The sequence below is a fragment of the Anser anser genome, assembly GCF_964211835.1.
Source record: "Anser anser genome assembly, chromosome: 2".
NCBI lineage: Eukaryota > Metazoa > Chordata > Aves > Anseriformes > Anatidae > Anser > Anser anser.
Window position 1 is genome coordinate 96,057,583 of NC_139721.1, and position 18,632 is coordinate 96,076,214.

General features: G+C 38.8%; 1 protein-coding gene across 4 annotated transcripts; it reads left to right on the forward strand.

Moving 5' to 3' along the window:
* Positions 1 to 1,731: 1,731 nt before the first annotated feature.
* On the forward strand, positions 1,732 to 17,465 carry MLH1 (mutL homolog 1). Of its 4 annotated transcripts, XM_083825837.1 has the most exons (19): positions 1,732 to 1,977; positions 2,416 to 2,506; positions 2,640 to 2,738; positions 3,306 to 3,379; positions 4,452 to 4,524; positions 5,411 to 5,502; positions 6,320 to 6,362; positions 6,683 to 6,771; positions 8,203 to 8,315; positions 8,871 to 8,964; positions 9,911 to 10,064; positions 10,770 to 11,143; positions 11,883 to 12,031; positions 13,736 to 13,844; positions 14,651 to 14,714; positions 15,222 to 15,386; positions 16,057 to 16,149; positions 16,507 to 16,620; positions 17,132 to 17,465. In XM_083825837.1, the coding sequence occupies exons 1-19, from the start codon at positions 1,871 to 1,873 to the stop codon at positions 17,297 to 17,299; spliced, it is 2,265 nt and encodes a 754-aa protein (XP_083681963.1). In that variant the 5' UTR covers positions 1,732 to 1,870; the 3' UTR covers positions 17,300 to 17,465. The 4 variants fall into 4 exon arrangements, with proteins under 4 accessions (XP_083681963.1, XP_083681965.1, XP_083681964.1 ...); XM_083825839.1 differs by lacking the exon at positions 5,411 to 5,502 and having other exon boundaries at positions 1,751 to 1,977; XM_083825838.1 differs by lacking the exon at positions 3,306 to 3,379 and having other exon boundaries at positions 1,772 to 1,977.
* Positions 17,466 to 18,632: the final 1,167 nt, after the last annotated feature.

Consider the following 18,632-nt stretch of genomic DNA (forward strand, 5'->3'; position numbering starts at 1 on the left):
AAATGGGGTGGTATTTCCTACTGTTAAAGTAATCTTAGTTTGGGGGCTGGTGGGGGGGGCGGAGGGTCGGAATTTCTGTGCTCTGTGGTGCGGCTTCTTTACCATTAATATCTCTATGTAATACAGTAACTTCAGCTCCAGTAGTATCCACCAGAGCTAACACAGGTAAAATCCCTCCAGACTGACTCTTCTTTATAGTTGAAGGAACACAGAGGTGTTGGTCCCCCTTGTGGTAAGAGGCTACAGTGTAGATAATTTGGGAGGAACCACCAGACCTTCCTTTCTGCTGTTCTGGCACTTGCCAGTTAGTGCCTTGCCTTGAGGTGGGGTGGAGGGGAATGATTTTTTTTTTTTTTTTTGCATAGGCGCTAACTTTTGCCATTGGCGAAACAGTTCTGATGTTGTGATCCCGTCTGATTGTGGGACACCGACTTGCACAAGGTCATTCCACATCTGTTTCCTTCTCACCTTTAACTCTTTTGGGATACAGGTGCATGTGATCTGCACCCCGCTGGCTGCCAGCTCCTGCTGCTCCTGCATTTCTGTGAGGGGCTGGGCTTCTACCACCTCCCTACTTTCTGAATCTGGCTCAAATTCAATCTTGGAGTCTGCTGACTCTCTCCAGATATTCCCATCGCATTCCCAGGACTACTGGCCTCCTTGCAAGGTAAGGCACCTTACAGCAAGACACAGCCAGTCCATGTTTCACACTCTTAACCCTCAACACCCAGAAAAAATGGCTTTGCTTCACGCTTCACATGTTTCTTGCAGGAACTGTGTCTTCTTCATGCCTTTGGCCAAGGCATGTGGTACCTTGTAAAACCCCTTGTTTGAAGTGACACCTGTGATGGTGTACTGTTACCTGTGCTATGGGGACTAAAAGAATTAAAGCAGGTTCTTTAGGAATACTGAGTAGAATGTGGATGCCACTTAGTTGTGGTTATAATTAGAGTTGCATTATTAGATAGATTTTTTAGCAATCAGCATGGCTTTTTTATTACCTAAGATTTTTGATCACCTAGACACTCTGCCAGTTGGGTCAAATTCTTAATAATCATGATCTAGATTCAGAATACATGTAAAATTACATGAGTTACTCAATCCTCGGAGGAAAAAAGATGGTGTTGGCGGTGCCCCTGGCCATGGGGGTCACAGGTTTTGCTGCCCAGCAGCAGTTCTGACCTAAGTCCCACTAACAGCTGCTGGGTTTGACGGGCGGTATCTCAAATGCTGCTTTGCTCCCTTGCTTCGTAATGGGTGTCACCATATCTTAGGGACTCCATGCCCAGGGCTTTCACAGTGCTGGTGGGCACACGTGCTTTCAAAAATCATGCAGAGAGGTGGAAGGGGTGATTTGCCATCAGCCTGCCGGCAGATAGCAGCTGCGTGCTTCATGAAATGGTGTTGGTTATGCCAACCATATCACCAGGTGTCAGGAGCAGGGGGGACTGGTCTCAGTATACTCCTCTGGATGTTTTTTTGATTTCTTTTTCTTTCTGTAAAGTGAAAACTGTTTTACTGATTGCTATTAGCATGTTACAATTAATGATGACCCCAGACATGAAGACAGGGGAAGACGGACCACCCCCACCTCGCCAGCCTGTCACACCGAGGCCGGCCCCCAGCCCTCCGCCAATTGCCGCGCGGGGCGGGAGGGCGACCGAGTGATGGACACTTACCTCACCCAATTGCGGGGCGTGCTGCCGCTTGGCGCGAACGTGCGGGGCGCGCGGCTGTTTCCTTCCACCATCTCAAGGCCCTGAGGCGGCCGCCATTTTTTTGCCTCCCTCCTCTGCTCGGCCCCGCCGCCCTCTCCCCCCGGCCCTTTTGGCCTCGCAGCGGGCCGGGCCCCGCTCCTGTCACGGTGGCGATGGCCGGCGTGATCCGGCGGCTGGATGAAACTGTGGTGAACCGCATCGCGGCCGGCGAGGTCATCCAGAGACCGGCGAATGCCATCAAAGAGATGATAGAGAACTGGTGAGGCGAGCTGCGGGGTTGGGGGTGCGAGGGCTCCATGCGGTCGCTCTGAAGGGGAGGCACATCTGGGTTCGAGCTGCAGCCTGGGCGCTGTGGCGGGCTGAGTGAGCCAGCCCTGTGGAGGGCAGCAGCTGAGTGCAGTGCGCCCCGGGAGTGGGGGGAGAAGGGATTGTTCCGGGCCGAGGCACCCTCCTTGCTCTCTGGACTTTCTGAAAGCGTGTCTGAATTGTGAATAGTGAGTTAGAATCATTTACGTCGCTGCTAGAAGAAAAAGGAAGAAGGTGGTAAATACTTGTTTGAAACAGAAGTTCCAATGTGACTGAAAACTAGAGTAGAAACATGTATCAGTTATATAAGAACAATTTAAAATTCCACTTTCGTAAAGTTATTTGTTCTCTAGAATGGTTGTTCTGTACTATGCTTTCTTGCTTTCCACAGCTTGGATGCTAAATCTACAAGTATCCAGGTAGTAGTTAAAGAAGGTGGTCTGAAGCTCATCCAAGTCCAAGATAACGGCTGTGGTATCAGAGTGAGTATCAACAGCTCTGTGCTGATGTTTTGTATTACCTCTTAACACTTGTTTTGATTTATAAATGTTTCTGATCTTGAAAAGTGTGGAAACAGAAAGTAGCTGTCATTATTTTCTTATCCATGTTATATAGAAAGAAGATCTCAACATTGTATGTGAGAGATTTACTACGAGTAAACTACAAAAATTTGAAGACTTGTCTAGTATTTCTACATATGGTTTCAGGGGTGAGGTAAGCTCTTCAGCAAGGTTTTTAAATTGTTCATTGTTTATTGTTGTCCTTCTGTAGTGCAGAGCTTACATAATTGCTCATTCTCAAAACTTTATACAGAAGGTTCTGGTTTCTGAGAATCTGCCTTATGAATGTAGTTCAAAATATATTTCTTTGTCTTTTAAGAATATATGGATTCCTAGTGAGAGGTGTATATTCTTTTTGATTTCTGGAGTAAGAAGTTATTTAAGTAAAACAAGACCTGTCTTTTCAAGTGTTGCTTGAGGAACAAGGTTGCTTCAGGTGAAAGGCAATGGAAGATATGACTGGATGGTAAATCACTGATGACAGACTTTTTGCTAAATACAGTACTTAAAGCCAAAAGAAGGTCCTGGATAAAGACTGGTTTTATAGGTACTGAAAGTCATTAAAGCTTTACTGACCCCAGCGACATTTTTACAGGAGTTTTTATTAAGTATTTGCAGACAGTATATGAGAATTTTGTGGTGCTCTTTGAAGCTTGTACGATTCTTCAGCTATCAGTGACGTCTAGAGCAAGGTTTACAAAGGTGCTTTTTCTTTCTCTAGGCATTGGCTAGCATCAGTCATGTTGCCCATGTTACGGTAACAACTAAAACAGCTGATGCAAAGTGTGCATACAGGTATGCTAGTTATGATCCAAGTAACTTCTGCTGTAGATAATAACAAACAGATGCGTTTCATTTTCTTTTCAGTGCTCTTATTGGTGGGAATGGGGACACTGAATGAATACTTTGTTTCTAGGACAGTTACAAACAGGGCCCAGAATATGAGAAAACCTAGTTTGAAATATTTTTATTGCAGACTGGGTAGGCTTTACCTAAACAGTATAATTTAAATGTGCGTGGGGGAAATCTTAAAAGGAATTCTACTTCAGCAGCCAGTGTAGGGTTAACTTTTATCTTTCGCATTTAAGGATAAAATGATGTATGTACACAGTCAGCAAGTCTTGCAAATTTCATGTCTCTGAACACAGAAACATTTTGTGTTTCCTGATCCTATCCAAAAAGGGTTTTGAATATCCTCCTGAAGACTTGAGCTCTAAACATAAGCAAAAATAAACTCATTAACGTCTCAGCTATTTTTATGAAAAAGAAGGGAAAAGGTTTACATCTTGACTTTTTTTTCAAAAGACTGTATGATGATGGTCTTTATTAATTATGTAGGGAATGTAAGAGGTCAAAGGAAGTATGTCCTTAGGAAGTCATGCAGATGCAGAATTTCAAAAAGAACTAAATGGGTCAGAAATCTTTTATGGTCAAAATCCTGTTACTGGCCCAAAAGGAAACACATCTTATGTATAAAGTCAATAATTTATTATTAATATAACTGAAGTGTGAAGTCTAGTGGAAGAATTATTATTAATGCAGGTCTAATTGTTAAAGAAAGCTACAATAACCCTACTATTACTATATAATAATCCTACAGTTACAGGATCAGTCTCAGTAGTACAATTTCAAAATGCGTATTCTGTTACCTACTACGTGTTCTCTGCTGTTACTCCCACTCTCCCGTGGCCCTGATGGGCCCTAAGGTCAACACAGTCAGTTTTCTGCTAGCAGAAAGGGAGAAGCTGCAGCCAATTCACAGCAACCCAAGTTCTTTGCTGGGAGAAGTGTGGTGACGATGGGGTTTCTGTCTTCTTCCCCCCATTCCTGGCAGCTGTCTGACAACTTATTTTTATTTTCTGCCTAGAGCTTCTTACAGTGATGGAAAAATTAAAGCCCCTCCAAAACCCTGTGCTGGAAACCAAGGGACACAGATCACGGTAAGTTTTTTTTTGTATGTTATCCTGCTGTTCCCTGGTCTTTATATTTGCACCACCTATTGGTATGTGTTGCGTTGCAAGGGAAGAAGTGGGGCGTATTACACAAAAAAGAGTGGAAAGTTGAGGAGTGGTATAGGCAGATCTTCAGTTGGTCTTGTGGTGAGATGATGGGACTGCAGATGTTAGCATGTGATCAGGATGAGACAGAAGGCTACGATAAAGAAAAGTAGGGAACTCAAAATGAGAAAGATCATGTGTGTTGCAAGGTTTAGGGTGGGAAGTAGAAGCCAGCCTGGCCAAAGAGTCTGCAGGTATGTGCTTGCCTTGCAGTGGGAATATGCACCCTCCAGGCTTCGCGTGTCAATCAGACGTAGATTTACGTTTGTGCTTTTATACAGGATGACATAAAGAGTAAACTTCAAAATTCTGCCTTTCTCACTATAGAAAAATAACTTGCATATTGTTTCAATAAATAGTGAAAATGAAAAACTTAAGCTGCTGTTTTAATAACATTAATAGCCCTGATTGCAACAGCTGTTTTAAAGTTTATTTGTGGTTCATTATAACAATCTAATCAGGGAATCCATTGTTATCAGCAATGGAAGGAATATAATTTTCACTGAAAAGCAAGTACTTGTAGAGGTGGTGGTGTTTTTTTCAAAAAACAAAACAAAAAACTAATGTACCAAAATATTTAAAGCCATGTATTTCTCTAGAGTTTAAATTTATTAGGTAAACCTAAGCAGGTAAGGAAAAAAATCAAACACAGATTCTTCAGAAACTGAAATGTTCTCAGAAAATTTTGTAGTATATATTCAAAAATTATCTTAATTATATAGTGAGAGGAGACTTCTTAAATGTTTTTTAATTGTGATCATCTCTGTAGGTTGAAGATCTCTTTTACAATGTAAATACACGGAGGAAAGCTTTAAAAAATCCAAGTGAGGAGTATGCAAAAATACTAGAAGTTGTTGGCAGGTAAACTGAAATAAGAAACTCCGGTTTCTAGTGCCATGGAGAGCACTGTTTTGTTTGCTTGTTTTCAGAGATATTGGCATATGCATGTATGGTATTTTTTGTGCTTTTTTTTTTCCGCTTTTTTTTTAAGCGTATGGTGTTGGATAACAGTTAACAGTCCAGTTTGATAAAGAAAAATACAGGAAACATAGTATATTCACTCCATGCCTCTTATTACCAAGAATCTCAGCAAACAAATGATGATAGACTTAAATGAGTGAACTCTCAATGAACTTGAGAAAAAAAGAATCAGTGTAAAAAAAATGTGTAAGAGTATTGAGATTTGGCTGAATAAGAAAAGGCTGAATGGCAATTTCACGTTTTTTTTAAACAACAACAGAAAACAAACAACAACACAAAAAAAAACCACTACCAGATGTTCCTTTACTGGGTCCCTTTATTTTTTTTATTTTTTTTGCATCTTTTGCCATGTATGGAAGCTTTGCAAGTAGAATCTATTCAATTTAACCAAAAAAAACTGCTTTGCACTTCCAGTGAAAACAAGATAGCAAAGAGTAGCAAAAGTATTAGCATACTCCCTGAATGAGCTACTTAAAGTATCTTTACTGCCCAGGAAGACTTCAGCCAGGAGGTGAAGTGTCAGGTCCCAGTACTCTGGAATGGGCTGATCTGAAGCTACCAGCTGTCCTGGTTACAGCAATCTAACCTCTGCGTTTTTACTGTTTTCATCTTGCAAGGTTCTTTCTCATGACTTATTCATGTAGTGACATTTGATTCTTTTTCACATACTGCAGTCTTATGCTTACCTGTTTTTCAGGTACGCCATCCATAACTCAGGTATCAGCTTTTCAGTTAAAAAGGTATGTGAAAAAAGTCCTTAACTTCACCATATATACACCCAGTCAAGTTTTTTTTAAGCAACAGAACTTTTGTACAGAGCTGCATATGTTCTTCACTTTCAAAGATGGAGTATTAGTGTGAATAGGTTTGATGTGGGCTAACATCCTGCAGTCCTGTGCCATTTAACATGTTACTTTTCTGAATATTAATAAGGAAATAATATAAAACATGATAATTACATTGTACCTTTTTGTTAGAATTATTATTGCTAAGTTGAGTATGTTTCTGAAACTTCAGACAGAACTGTGAACTGATTGATACTTATTTCTGCTCTATTTAGCAAGGTGATACCGTGTCAGATGTTAGAACTTTAACAAATGCCTCAACAGTGGACAACATTAGGTCCATCTTTGGAAATGCTGTTAGCAGGTATGTTGGCGTTGAGTTTCGTTTTGACTTTCTAGCGAATCTCCTCCCACCTTCTCTTTTAAAGAACACAGGCTATGCAAACTTCTCCTGCCTTCAAGGTGAATTACATGGAAGCGTGACTGTTGCAGTAATAAAAAGCTCTCCTTTGTATTGCAGACAGTGACTTCTTTTTTAAGTATATCAAAGAAAATAGGGAAGCTGTAAAATTACTCCTTCAATGTGCCGAAAGGGAAAAACCTACTTGTAATTTTGTGTGCTAATCTAAAAAAGCAAACTGTACTTGTGTTCTTTATGAGTTCCTGTCCTCTTCCTACACCATGAAAATCTTACCTCTTCATACTGCAGTCTGTTTGATACATTTCGAAGTCTTCTCAATTTTTTTCTAAAATCTTAAGGTTTAATGTTTTGACAAAAGCTGTATCAGTTGAGGCTAAGTAAACCAGACAGAGAAGTTGGAAACAAAACTGGTCATCTATTCAAAATTTATCTGCCACTTTAGGAAAAAATCTCTTTATTAAATCTTCAGCTGAGAAGAACTCATAGCACAGACATGTAGAATTAGGTTCTCTGAGGTCTCCCCATGAATACCGAGGTGTCAGTTTGATTTGGTTACTAAAATCACAATTCACATTTAAGGAATTTAACTTGTAATACATGGAAATACAGCACACTAGAGAGGCTGCTTAGTAATAAGATAGACAGTATTTCTATGCCATGCATTTTTTTGTCTACTTCCGATGCTTGTTTGATACAGTTTTTTCCTTTGTACAGTCCTGAATAAGTTGTCCATTTCGACATGTTTTGATCTTACTTTTTCAAGTGAAACCTATTTTACCCAATTTCAGATTGTGTTTAGTCTAGCTTATTTTGACTTAAAAGAGGAACTTGCATTAAATTGGCACTTGTGTATATAGAGAGGTTGAATGGGAAATACAAAGCCCATAAGTCTTTCTTATGTGAGCTTCAGCAGCTAGCACAACACGCTGCTAGAAATGTATACTTATAAGCTACTAAAATGTAACTGGATTTCTCTAACTAATGTACCACAAAAAGTATAAAATCTGTTATGAAAATTGTTAATGCTATGTCAATACATGGCTATGATATTGTGATAGGTATTAAAAAGGTACTGTAGGTAGTTTCACAGACTCCAATCATACTGGATTACTGTTTTACATTCTCTTAGGGAGAGATACGAGGGTGCAGAAAGAAACCAATGAAAGAAAGAAAATGCAGTTGGCGCTTCATTATTTTTTTTGTGGTTAGATAGTTTTGTGGCTCAGCAAAGAATGTTGGAGCTCTCAAATCATACTGTAGTTTTCTGTAACTGTGGCATAAATAGAACATAGAACAGTGTGCTGCTACTTGTGAATACCGTTTGAAACTTGCATTAACAGGAGAAACTTTGTGTTTTTGTCAAACTGTCAATAGGGAATTGATAGAAGTGGGCTGTGAAGATGCAAATCTGGCCTTTAAAATGAAAGGCTACATCACGAATGCAAATTATTCTGTGAAGAAATCTATATTTTTACTCTTCATAAACCGTAAGTTTAAAAAAAGTTGTACAGTCATTGCTTCTTATGTAATAATCAGAACAAAACTTTCGGAAGAATTGCAAAAATCTTGTGAGTATAAAAATTCTTGAAAACATTGAAGGATAAATATTATAGTTAACAGTAGATCTTAAGGTGTTTTTCTATGTGTAATGTGGGTCAAGTTTTGCTCTGTAAGTACTGGAAAGCAGCTAAGACTGGGTCTAAACTGAAGGTTGTGAAATACCGAGGTTATGAGGGTGTCCTGCCCAGTAACACGGAGTGGTCTCTTCCTTCTGTGGCAACATGAGTGCAGGGTGCAATGAACCTTGACTGTATGAAATACTGAAAAGGTAGTCTGGTTATTTCAGTATTTGTGAAAAGTACTTCTAAATATAAAACAAATACTAAGATGATATTGCCTAAACCTGTATTTTACTTGGAGAGGTCTAGGGAAAAAGAGGGATAAACTGCGTGCCTTTTGAAAATATAAAGCATGAAGATATTGCTCTGAAGGATTAGTTATTCTGTAGCATTTTTGGAAAATAGCATTTTGTTCTCTTTCAGATCGATTGGTAGAGTCAACCGCTTTGCGGAAAGCCATAGAGACTGTGTATGCTGCTTACTTGCCAAAAAGTACACATCCATTCCTATACTTAAGGTAAAGTAATGGGAAAAAGTAGCCTTTTGCTACTATCTTATAGGATGGAGCTAGGGTGAGTAGGTTTAGAAGGTCATTTGTGTTCCCGATGGTAGTGCTAAGTATTGTACTAAGGTAGGTTATTGCTAGACAGGAGATAATTCACCATGCATCTTTAATTGTTTGTACTGACTTTCTTTTTTGTAACATTGAAGACAGGCTTTAATTTTCAGAAGCAGTGAACTTAAGTCCTTTGACATTATGCTCTTTGCTTAGGAAAATGAGTTATACTAGGAATACAGCAGTGATTTTAAGACCACTCAGATAATTTTCCAAACACCATTCATATTTTTTTCTTGCTAGGAATTATATTTGTATCTCTCTTCTTAATAGTTACTGTTCTTCTTGGTATGCTAGTGTAACAAAAAAGTGAATTGCATGCTGCTTACTGGAAGTAATTATTTACAAAGAATAGCTAAAACCAGACTGTTCTTTTAAAAATCGGAGAGTATGAAAAATTTAAGAACCAAGCAACTAAATGGTAAGCAACTAAATCTTGTCATTCACCAGTGAAACTTAATGATATCCAGTGCTTTCTAAGAATAAAGTTCTTGCATTGCAGTGTTTGGGGTCATTGATAATGACAGGGCATCAAAAACTAACTCATGAGACACTGTGAGTAAAAGCTATTTCTAAAAATGGTTTTTAGTAGTACAGTGGAGAGGTTGATTTAAGCTTACCTGTGCAAGCTGACTTTGAGTTCAGAATAGGGTTCTTCAGAGTAATTTTTTTTTAATATACCAAACAAATCTGACTGTAGTGCAACTTTAGTAGGTTTTGGGACTATTATTGGCTTCTTTGAGTGTAGTAATTTGCCCCAAGTCTGACAAACTTTATACTGAACCAATGTGTGCTCTCTGCCATCCAGGGAAAATTTTAGGTTAACTTCCTTTAAAATCTTTTCCAGCCTGGAAATAGCTCCCAAGAATGTAGATGTGAATGTGCACCCTACAAAACACGAGGTCCACTTCCTTCATGAAGACAGCATTCTAGAGCGTGTGCAGCAACACGTAGAGAGCAAGTTACTGGGCTCTAATTCCTCAAGGATGTACTTCACTCAGGTGAGAATACATGTTTCAAGTAGCCATAGCTCTGCGCTATTTTAACAGTAGTGGGTGTGTTTACCTTCTTCAGAAGTACAAGCTACGCAGTGATGGATAGTCATCACTGTTACACTGGTAGCGTGAGATCTTTGCTCTGTTCCAGGGATGGATGTGCTTTAATATACCAACGTTAACAATGAGGCAGTGAACTTACTGGAGAAGTGCATGGAAATGTTTAAAGTAATTTTCTGTCAAGTATCTGTTCAATCTTCTTGATTTTTACAGGTATATTACCCTTCACATGCACTAAATATTTTATTCTGCCCTTTTTTATAAGAAAGATGTGTGAGGAAATTGTTCATTCTGTGTATTTGGTGACACTTCGGATTTAACATAACCAGAAAAGTAGCAGGAAAAAGCTTCCCTAATTTCTTTTTATATATAGCATAGTATGCTAACTGTAATCTTCTAAAAAGTTTTTGTTTTTAAAACTTAACATTCCCTTGTCTCGAATACAAACTAATGATTTCAGTAATTGCCAAGATGGTGACACTCATATTATGCAGAAAGCCACTGCAAAGCTGGTGGCCTGTTTAAGCAACTGACATGGTGTCTGTGGGGTTTGGAAGTTACCTTTGAGCAGTAAGGTGCTGTGAGAAGCGCGATTGGTCTCTGCTTTTACTTACTTATTGTTGATGTCTCCTTCCCCATATCTGAATGAAGACGTTGCTTCCAGGGGCTGAATGTTCTTCCAGTGAGGTGGTAAAATCAGCAGCTAACCTTTCTGCGGCCACAAAAGGAAGCAGTGATAAAATCTATGCACACCAGATGGTCCGCACTGATTCCCGAGAGCAGAAACTGGATGCTTTCCTTCAGCCAGTGAACAATCCCCTAAGTACAGGCCCTGCTGAAGTGACAGTGGGGGTTAATGCAGCACCTCCAGAGGGTCCTGCCAGGCTGCAGGATGCTGAAATGGAAGATGTCAGTGATCTTGAAATAGCTGATATCCTTGAAGCGGCCGAGGTTCAGCAGGACATGGCAATGCCTGGAGAGCTGAGTAAGAGTAGACACTTGTCTCCCGAGAAAGTACTTCCTCGGTAAGTCTCGTCTTTCCTGAGGTCTTGCAGTCCTACCTGTTTATTTCATGGCTTTGCCTTGAATTTGGAGGGTTTTCTGATACCTTTGGACGTGTTTTTTTCAGAAGGAAAACTTTTCCTGGAATAACTTCTCATGGTATTTTAATGAGAAATTCAACTTAATCTGTGAACTGTAACTTACATAACTCGTGATAAATTTTCTAACTGGAATGGGATTTCTGTGCATGCTGGAAGGCAGGAACCTATAAAAATAATGATGACCTTGACTTTACTTGAGAAAGATAATAGTGGTCCTCCTCAATTTGGAGGACACCATTTTGTGGTATGACTGAAAGGTAGGAACTACATTACTGAATTTTGCAGACATTACCCTAGTGAAGATAGAAGCACTGTCATCTTCTATAGCCCCTGCATGGAGCTGTTATGAGAGGCCAGAGAAGTGTGTGAGGGGGCATCATTAGAAATGTCAACATTTGTAATGTGTCCTTTAGAGCCCATTGGCTTGTTGCTTAACAGACATCCAATATGACCAATACTAAAGTCTTAAATTCGTTATGAATTATCTTTTTCTAACAAATTATGCATAGGAAGTAAAATAAAAACAGTGGAAGCTTTGGGAAACTTCCTGCATTTCCCTTTTTTTAACGTAGAATGTGTGAATGCAGCAGACCATCTGTTTGTGTTTTGCTTCAGTGATAGGAGGATAGAACATAATTCTTTTTTTTTTTCTGTATTGCAGAAAGAGACCCCGGGAAGACACGGACATAGAAATGGAAAAAGATGTTTCCAGAAAGGAGATGACTGCTGCCTGCACCCCTAAAAGAAGAATTATCAATTTGACCAGTGTGTTGACTCTTCGGGAGGAAATTAGCAGCCGGGCGCATGAAAGTAAGCAGGTGGCTTTGATTCTTAGGCTTATTTCACCAACTAAGTACGACTGCTTGGACTACTGAGGGGAAGAAAGCAACACAGTGAGCTGACTGGGGCATGTTTTTACTTGAGCTTTTGACGAACAAAATTGTTAAATGTCAAGGGTCAAACTCTGAACAGTCTGCTGCTAAAAGCATGAGACATACTGGGAAAACTTACTAAAAACTTGCATATCTTGTTAGTAAGCAAACGCTTCATTCTAAATAGCTTGTAAACTCTAACTTGCGTCATAACTAATACCAAAAAAATCACAGCTTGAAAAGCTATGGTATTTTGTAATTTTCAAACAAATATCCATTAATAGTCATTAAAAATTTTGCTTAATTGCATGATTACAAAATATTCACAAGAAAAACTTTATGGGACACACCTGATGGTCATATTTTCTTATTTACTGCTTTTGCTAGTCATTTTTATTTGGATCTGTCCCACTTATGGGAGGAGTTCAAAAAAGACTGGTGAAATACTCTTTCTTTTTCTTCGGAGAAAAGGTGGAATGTTTGCAGTTCTTCCTAGGGTTGTTTCTTCTTTGCTCTTTCAGTTGCTTTAAGAGTCATATTGAGTCATATTCCAGTAATATTCAGTTGGTCTAAATGTTAGGAACCTTGTGGTTTTTTGTCATTGTTGAATTGTGAATCTGGGGAGAAGCTCCACAGCTAAAATGGCTAGACTAACAGACTTCTGAAATAAATAACTCTTTAAAAATCTTTTAAAAAAAAAAAAAAAAAACAACCAACTTCTAAAGATCAAGGTTTCTAGTAAGCGTGTACTGACACTTTACCGGTGCTATAGAATAAGTTCTGCAGTAGGCTGGTTAATTCTAAGCTGGTAATTCCATATTAGGCTGTTGCGGTTTAAATACTGAAATCAGGTAGTTATTCCTGTGCTATGAAATATCCAAAAATGCCCTAAAGTACACAGCACAACTTGTGCAGCTGCTTTAGGTTCTCATCTTCACATATGTAAGAAACACCTACAAGAGACTGGTGTAAGAAATGCTCTTCTTGTCACCTTTTCCATCAGAATACAATATTGCAATGGAATTTGCTTAGCGTAATGCTTTGTATGTGCTGTGATGGCTGTGTCAAGCTCCTATAATGATGAAGCTGTTTCTGAGGGCTGTAGTGACATTTTTGGCAGAGTGCATAAAATGAACATGGAATCTGGACTCTGCACTTTTATTTTTTCAAATAAAAGAGGCTGGAAACTTATGGAGGGAAGACGACACTGACTACGGGCCTAATCTACTGCATTGCCAGAACCTAGTCTAATACTACAAGATTTTGTTGCAAATTTGTTTTGCATATACAGTTTTCTTTGAAATAAGTCTATGCTCCTTTACTAGTCTCCTGTGGCTGGAAACAACTTCAGAAAGTCAGGTTGCTCAAATCAAATGGAGAGATTTTTCTTAACAGTTAAATTATAAGTGTGAATTTTTATAAACTGACTTATGCTTTAATATATTATGAATATATGCGTATACAAAGAAATGATTAACATTTTAAAATAGAGTTGGTAGTATGTGTATATTAGAAACTGTAGTGCAGTAGTAGTTGAACAGTAGCCAGACTTTAGATAGTCACAAATCACTCAACTGACTAAATTAGGGCAGAGTTGCACACAGAACATTAACCTTTTTTTTCCTTTTTCCCCTTGTTTCAGCTCTTCAGGAAATGCTACGTGATCACTCATTTGTTGGCTGTGTCAGCCCTCAGTGGGCTCTGGTGCAATATCAGACAAAACTGTATCTTCTCAATACAACAAAACTCAGGTAAAGAAGCTGTCACACTTGCTGGCAGTTCAAATAATTACCTGTTACCAAGCTCATTAGAAGAAGGAAATGATAGAAAATTATTTTTTCTTATGGCCTGTCCAGAAAGTCATGAGGCTGACGATTAAGCAGCCTGTTCAAAACAGTAGAAACATGTCTGGACTGCCTGTGAAAAGCTGCAGAAGCTCAGTGTAATCTTAAATGCCAGCTACTGCATTTTGTGCTCACAGACTGGAGTAAGGGAAAGAAATTTTACTTGCTTTATGCTTGCCTACAGCAACTACTCAGTACCCACAGTGGAAAGAGGAGCGAGCAGAGGCTTTAGAAAAGTCAGTGACTCAATCCACTTGGGTAAAGAGAAGTTGCAGGATGTGATCATAACATAAAGCTTTGCACCTGAGATCTTACTGGGCCAGACACAAGTGTATTCTCTTATTTGTTACAAAATTTAAGATGGACTTGTATCAAGTTCCAAGTTCCTGTGTATTTCTTGCAGAACAGCAAAGGATTAAAGACCACGAAATATAAGGGATCTGGGAATAAACTGATAGCAGCTCCATGCTTATGTAACAGCTCTGCATCAGTGTTGGTGATGTCAGGAACTAAGAAACACTTAGTTGTAAACATCTAGAGAGGGTGTATGAATCTTAAACTGTTGAGTTAAAAGTAAGATCTTTATTAATATGAAAGGATATGGTCATTTATTGTTTCCAAGGTGACCTTTACTTTTCCCCTTTTCATTATGGTACCTTGGAGATGCATGATCATGTCTGTAACTAGTATTTTTTTTTTTTAATTCAATTTAGCCAAGAACTCTTCTACCAGATACTTATTTATGACTTTGCAAACTTTGGAGTCTTAAGGCTCTCTGTAAGTATAATTTTACATTATTTTATATAAAAAATGCTTATATACAGTGAGGCTGCCCATTCAGATAATGTATATGTTTATAGGTTCGATTTTGCTCACTGTAAGAGTGGTACTCCATTGCTTTCACAGTAATACAAAATAGCAAACACCTTGAGTCATTTTGTAGCTACAGCTGTTGTGATCCTGGGGGCTTGTTGCTAGTGTTGCTTCTGCCTATTCACCCAGCTTTGCTATTTATTGTTACATCTGGACAAAATTACAATACACAATCTACCTTTATTAGACATAGAATGCTAGTGCTTATCCTGTAAATATCAACACTTAGCAAGATCGTGGGCTGCAGAGAATTGTATCGGAAATCAACTTACCCTTAGATTGCTTGATTAGCACAACTGTCTGCTCTGCATCCCAAAAGCTGTATAGTAAAGTTAGATTGTTTGTAAAGGAAAAAGCTACAGCCTTTCATGGTGGGATCACTAACAACATTTCTGCTTCCTCCATTTTTAGGAGGCAGCTCCTTTATATGAGCTTGCAATGCTTGCTTTAGAGGACCCTGAGAGTGGCTGGACAGAAGAAGATGGCCCAAAAGAAGGTCTTGCTGAGTACATAGTTGAGTTTCTGAAAAAGAAGGCTGAAATGCTGAAAGACTATTTCTCTCTTGAAATTGACGAGGTAGATGACTGCTACTATTGCTCTTTGTTCTAAATGGTGCTACATTTTGGTAACTGATAACCACAACAGTTTGCTTGCTGTACTTACTAAGAGCAAACTCCAGTAAGGTTTAGGTGGTTTACCCCTTTCATTTAAAAAAAAAAAGGCTCAGGACTTACACTGCTTTTAGAGGGGGACTATGCAAAGCTTAATTAATTAGTTATCAAATGAGTCATCTCTTCACTAACTAGTCTGCATGTCTCCTGTCCAGCAAGGTGTGTGGCTTAACCAACTCTGATCTACAGGATCACATTTGCTGTTCATGGTTCTTGTTTTGTGCACTCCTACTCCATACAAAACTGAACAGCTTCAGCAGGTGCCATAACTCGGGCACCTCACCTGTGTTCTCAGAAATGGGACTGGTATAGTCAAGGGTTAGAGGTGGAGGAGAAAGCTGAGTTGGTCTCCCTGCAGTAAAACATCTAAATACAGGCAGCATAAGTTAAATACCACCACTGACCTTCCTGTAATGTCCGCCTAGAATCAGGTGTTAAAACCTTTTAACTTCAGCTGCCCTTAAGGCTCAGCAAGTTCGGTAAAAATCAGTCCTACAACACGTAACAGTTTTGGTTCATTTACTGCAAGAAAGAACAATTCTTTTTCTTACTGAAGCAGCAGTATTGCCTTGCAGGAAGGAAATCTGATTGGCTTGCCACTTCTGATAGATAATTACATTCCCCTGTTGGAAGGACTACCTATGTTTATCCTTCGTCTGGCCACAGAGGTATGTGTTCTTCAACAATTCATTCACAAATGAATTTTTTCCACTTAGGAAATACTGAAATGAATCAAATTCCTTATCAGAAACTGCAAAGGAGAGGCTGGAGTTGATCAACTGTACTGTTACATACTCCAGACACTTTTGCTATGGTTACTGATTAGTTGTACTTCACCTCTGTATTTGTATCTGCTAATTGGATGTTTTGATTTGAATGCCTCCAGTTCTTCCCCTTTTTGTTCAGTACCTCCACCTTACCAACACAAAAATGGTCAAAATATTATGACTTTTCCATCTTAGGAATTTTTAAGTCTCTGGCTGCTTATTCAGGCTCTATTAAATAATTTCTCTTTCTTGAAACAGGTAAACTGGGACGAAGAAAAGGAGTGCTTTGAAAGCCTGAGTAAAGAACTCTCTCTGTTTTACTCCATTAGAAAGCAATATTTAATAGATGAAGTCACCCTGACCCACTCCCAGGTACCGTAATCTGCAACTACTTAAATGAGCAGAGTTAAGACTTGAATTCCCTCAACTATAGACTTGTAATACCAACTCTCCTTTCAACAAAGTAAATCGAGTAGCAGTGCAGCAAGACTCCAAATGAAAGAGGGGGGCTTGAGGTTTTCTGAAGTATGTCTCCTGACAAAACCTTTTAACAGCAGGCAGGCTGTGCACTGCACTTAATATTGCAACAGGCCTTGGCCTTGGAGTTTGGGATGTCTTTTTAACTTGTTCAGCTGCAATAGATTTCTATAGAGGGATTCATATAAACATAAGCAGACTGTATTTTAAGTACCTGCTTAATCATTCAGTTAAGCTAGCTCATTCTGCAAGTGGCACGACTCAAAACAGACTTTGCAGAACTTAGACTTCATTCTGTACAGTTAACTTCAACACTAATGGAATTTTAGTCTCTGTAGTCTGATAAAGCTGAAATGCTCTCCTACAGTAAAAGTTTCAGCTTGTTTCTACTTTTTCTGTATTTCAGAACGAGGATTCTGACTCTGCTTCACCACCATGGAAATGGACTGTGGAACACATTGTTTATAAAGCTTTTAGGACTTACCTTTTACCTCCTAAACACTTCACAGATGATGGCAACATCTTACAGCTTGCTAACTTGTCTGACCTGTATAAAGTTTTTGAGAGATGTTGAACAAGTAGTTATTTGTATAGACTTGTACACATGTTGTTTTCTATTTTATTTAATAGATAATAAAATCTCAGCTGAGGGAGGAAGGTGTTTGCTATCATATTAGTATGATATTAAACATGTATTTTCCTTCAACTTATCAAAGAATAAAGAAATATTTTGACTAAAACATTTCAGTTAAATCCTCACTCATGGTTTCAGTGTCAATATTAAACAATCCAGCAATAGAATATAATAGAGATGAATCAAGTTAAGTGATCTTGAAAAAACAAATGAGCTTGAGTTAAAGTATGAGGCAGGTACTGTCAAACAAGTCACGCAAACATACATGGAATGCACTTAGGTTAATTTTTTAGTACTGGATAAACTGTTGTGTTTCAGATCCCCTGCTTGAAATAAGGGGGATCATGTGCCATTTTAACCAAAGAATCTGAAAATGGAAGCAGGATGCCTATGACAGGTAACAAATAAGTTTGCACCCATGAAATCCCTTTCATGAAATCCCTTTCAAAGAAGAATTGCAGTTGTCAGTCTGAGTGCAGGCTCCAGGGTGACAGGAAGCCATTCTTCCTGCTTAGGTAGGAAAAAAAATGCTTATGCTTTAATTTGACCTCTGACTTTTCCAGAGTCCAGCAGGATGGTCTTACGGATGATCGTACAGAAGGTGGTTTGAAAAAACTAAACTAAAAGATGTGCCCCTTGCCATATGCCAAAAAAAAAGTTTTTTAGCAGATGTTTTGTACATAGTCCAAAATATCTCTTATTTGCAGAATACACCAGAAATACAACTATTAAAACTGATGGTTTCACGAAGTGAATAAAGAATTAACAGTACAATGATCTCTCTGCTCACCAACCTACTCTAGGAGCCTGTTCACTGACTAGGTATAGGGAGATTTGTTACTTCCCGCAATATTTCTCAAATAGGGAGAGCAATTTTTTTTCCCCGAATCTAAGAGCTACCTTTACAGTTGAAACTGTTCTTTTTCTATAGTTCAGAGCTTTAAGCAACTATTAACTGGAGACACCTTGTCTCCTTAACAGGAGAAAAATTGCAATCAGCACTGCAAAATACATCCTGCATAACTCGATCAAAACATTCCCAAGCCTGTTATGGATTACAAAATGAGACCCAAATAACAGTACCAATTTCGCTAACAGTTCGTTGGGGTTCTTTTTTTTCCTTTTAGTTTCTTCATTGAAATCTGCCTCTTTAAACAACACTCATTCCAAAACTCATTTTCAAGCCCCCCCCCCCCAAAAAAAAAAAAAAACCAACAAATTACAAACAGCACACAGCCACATTTGCTGCCTTTACAACAGTTCAGATTCACTT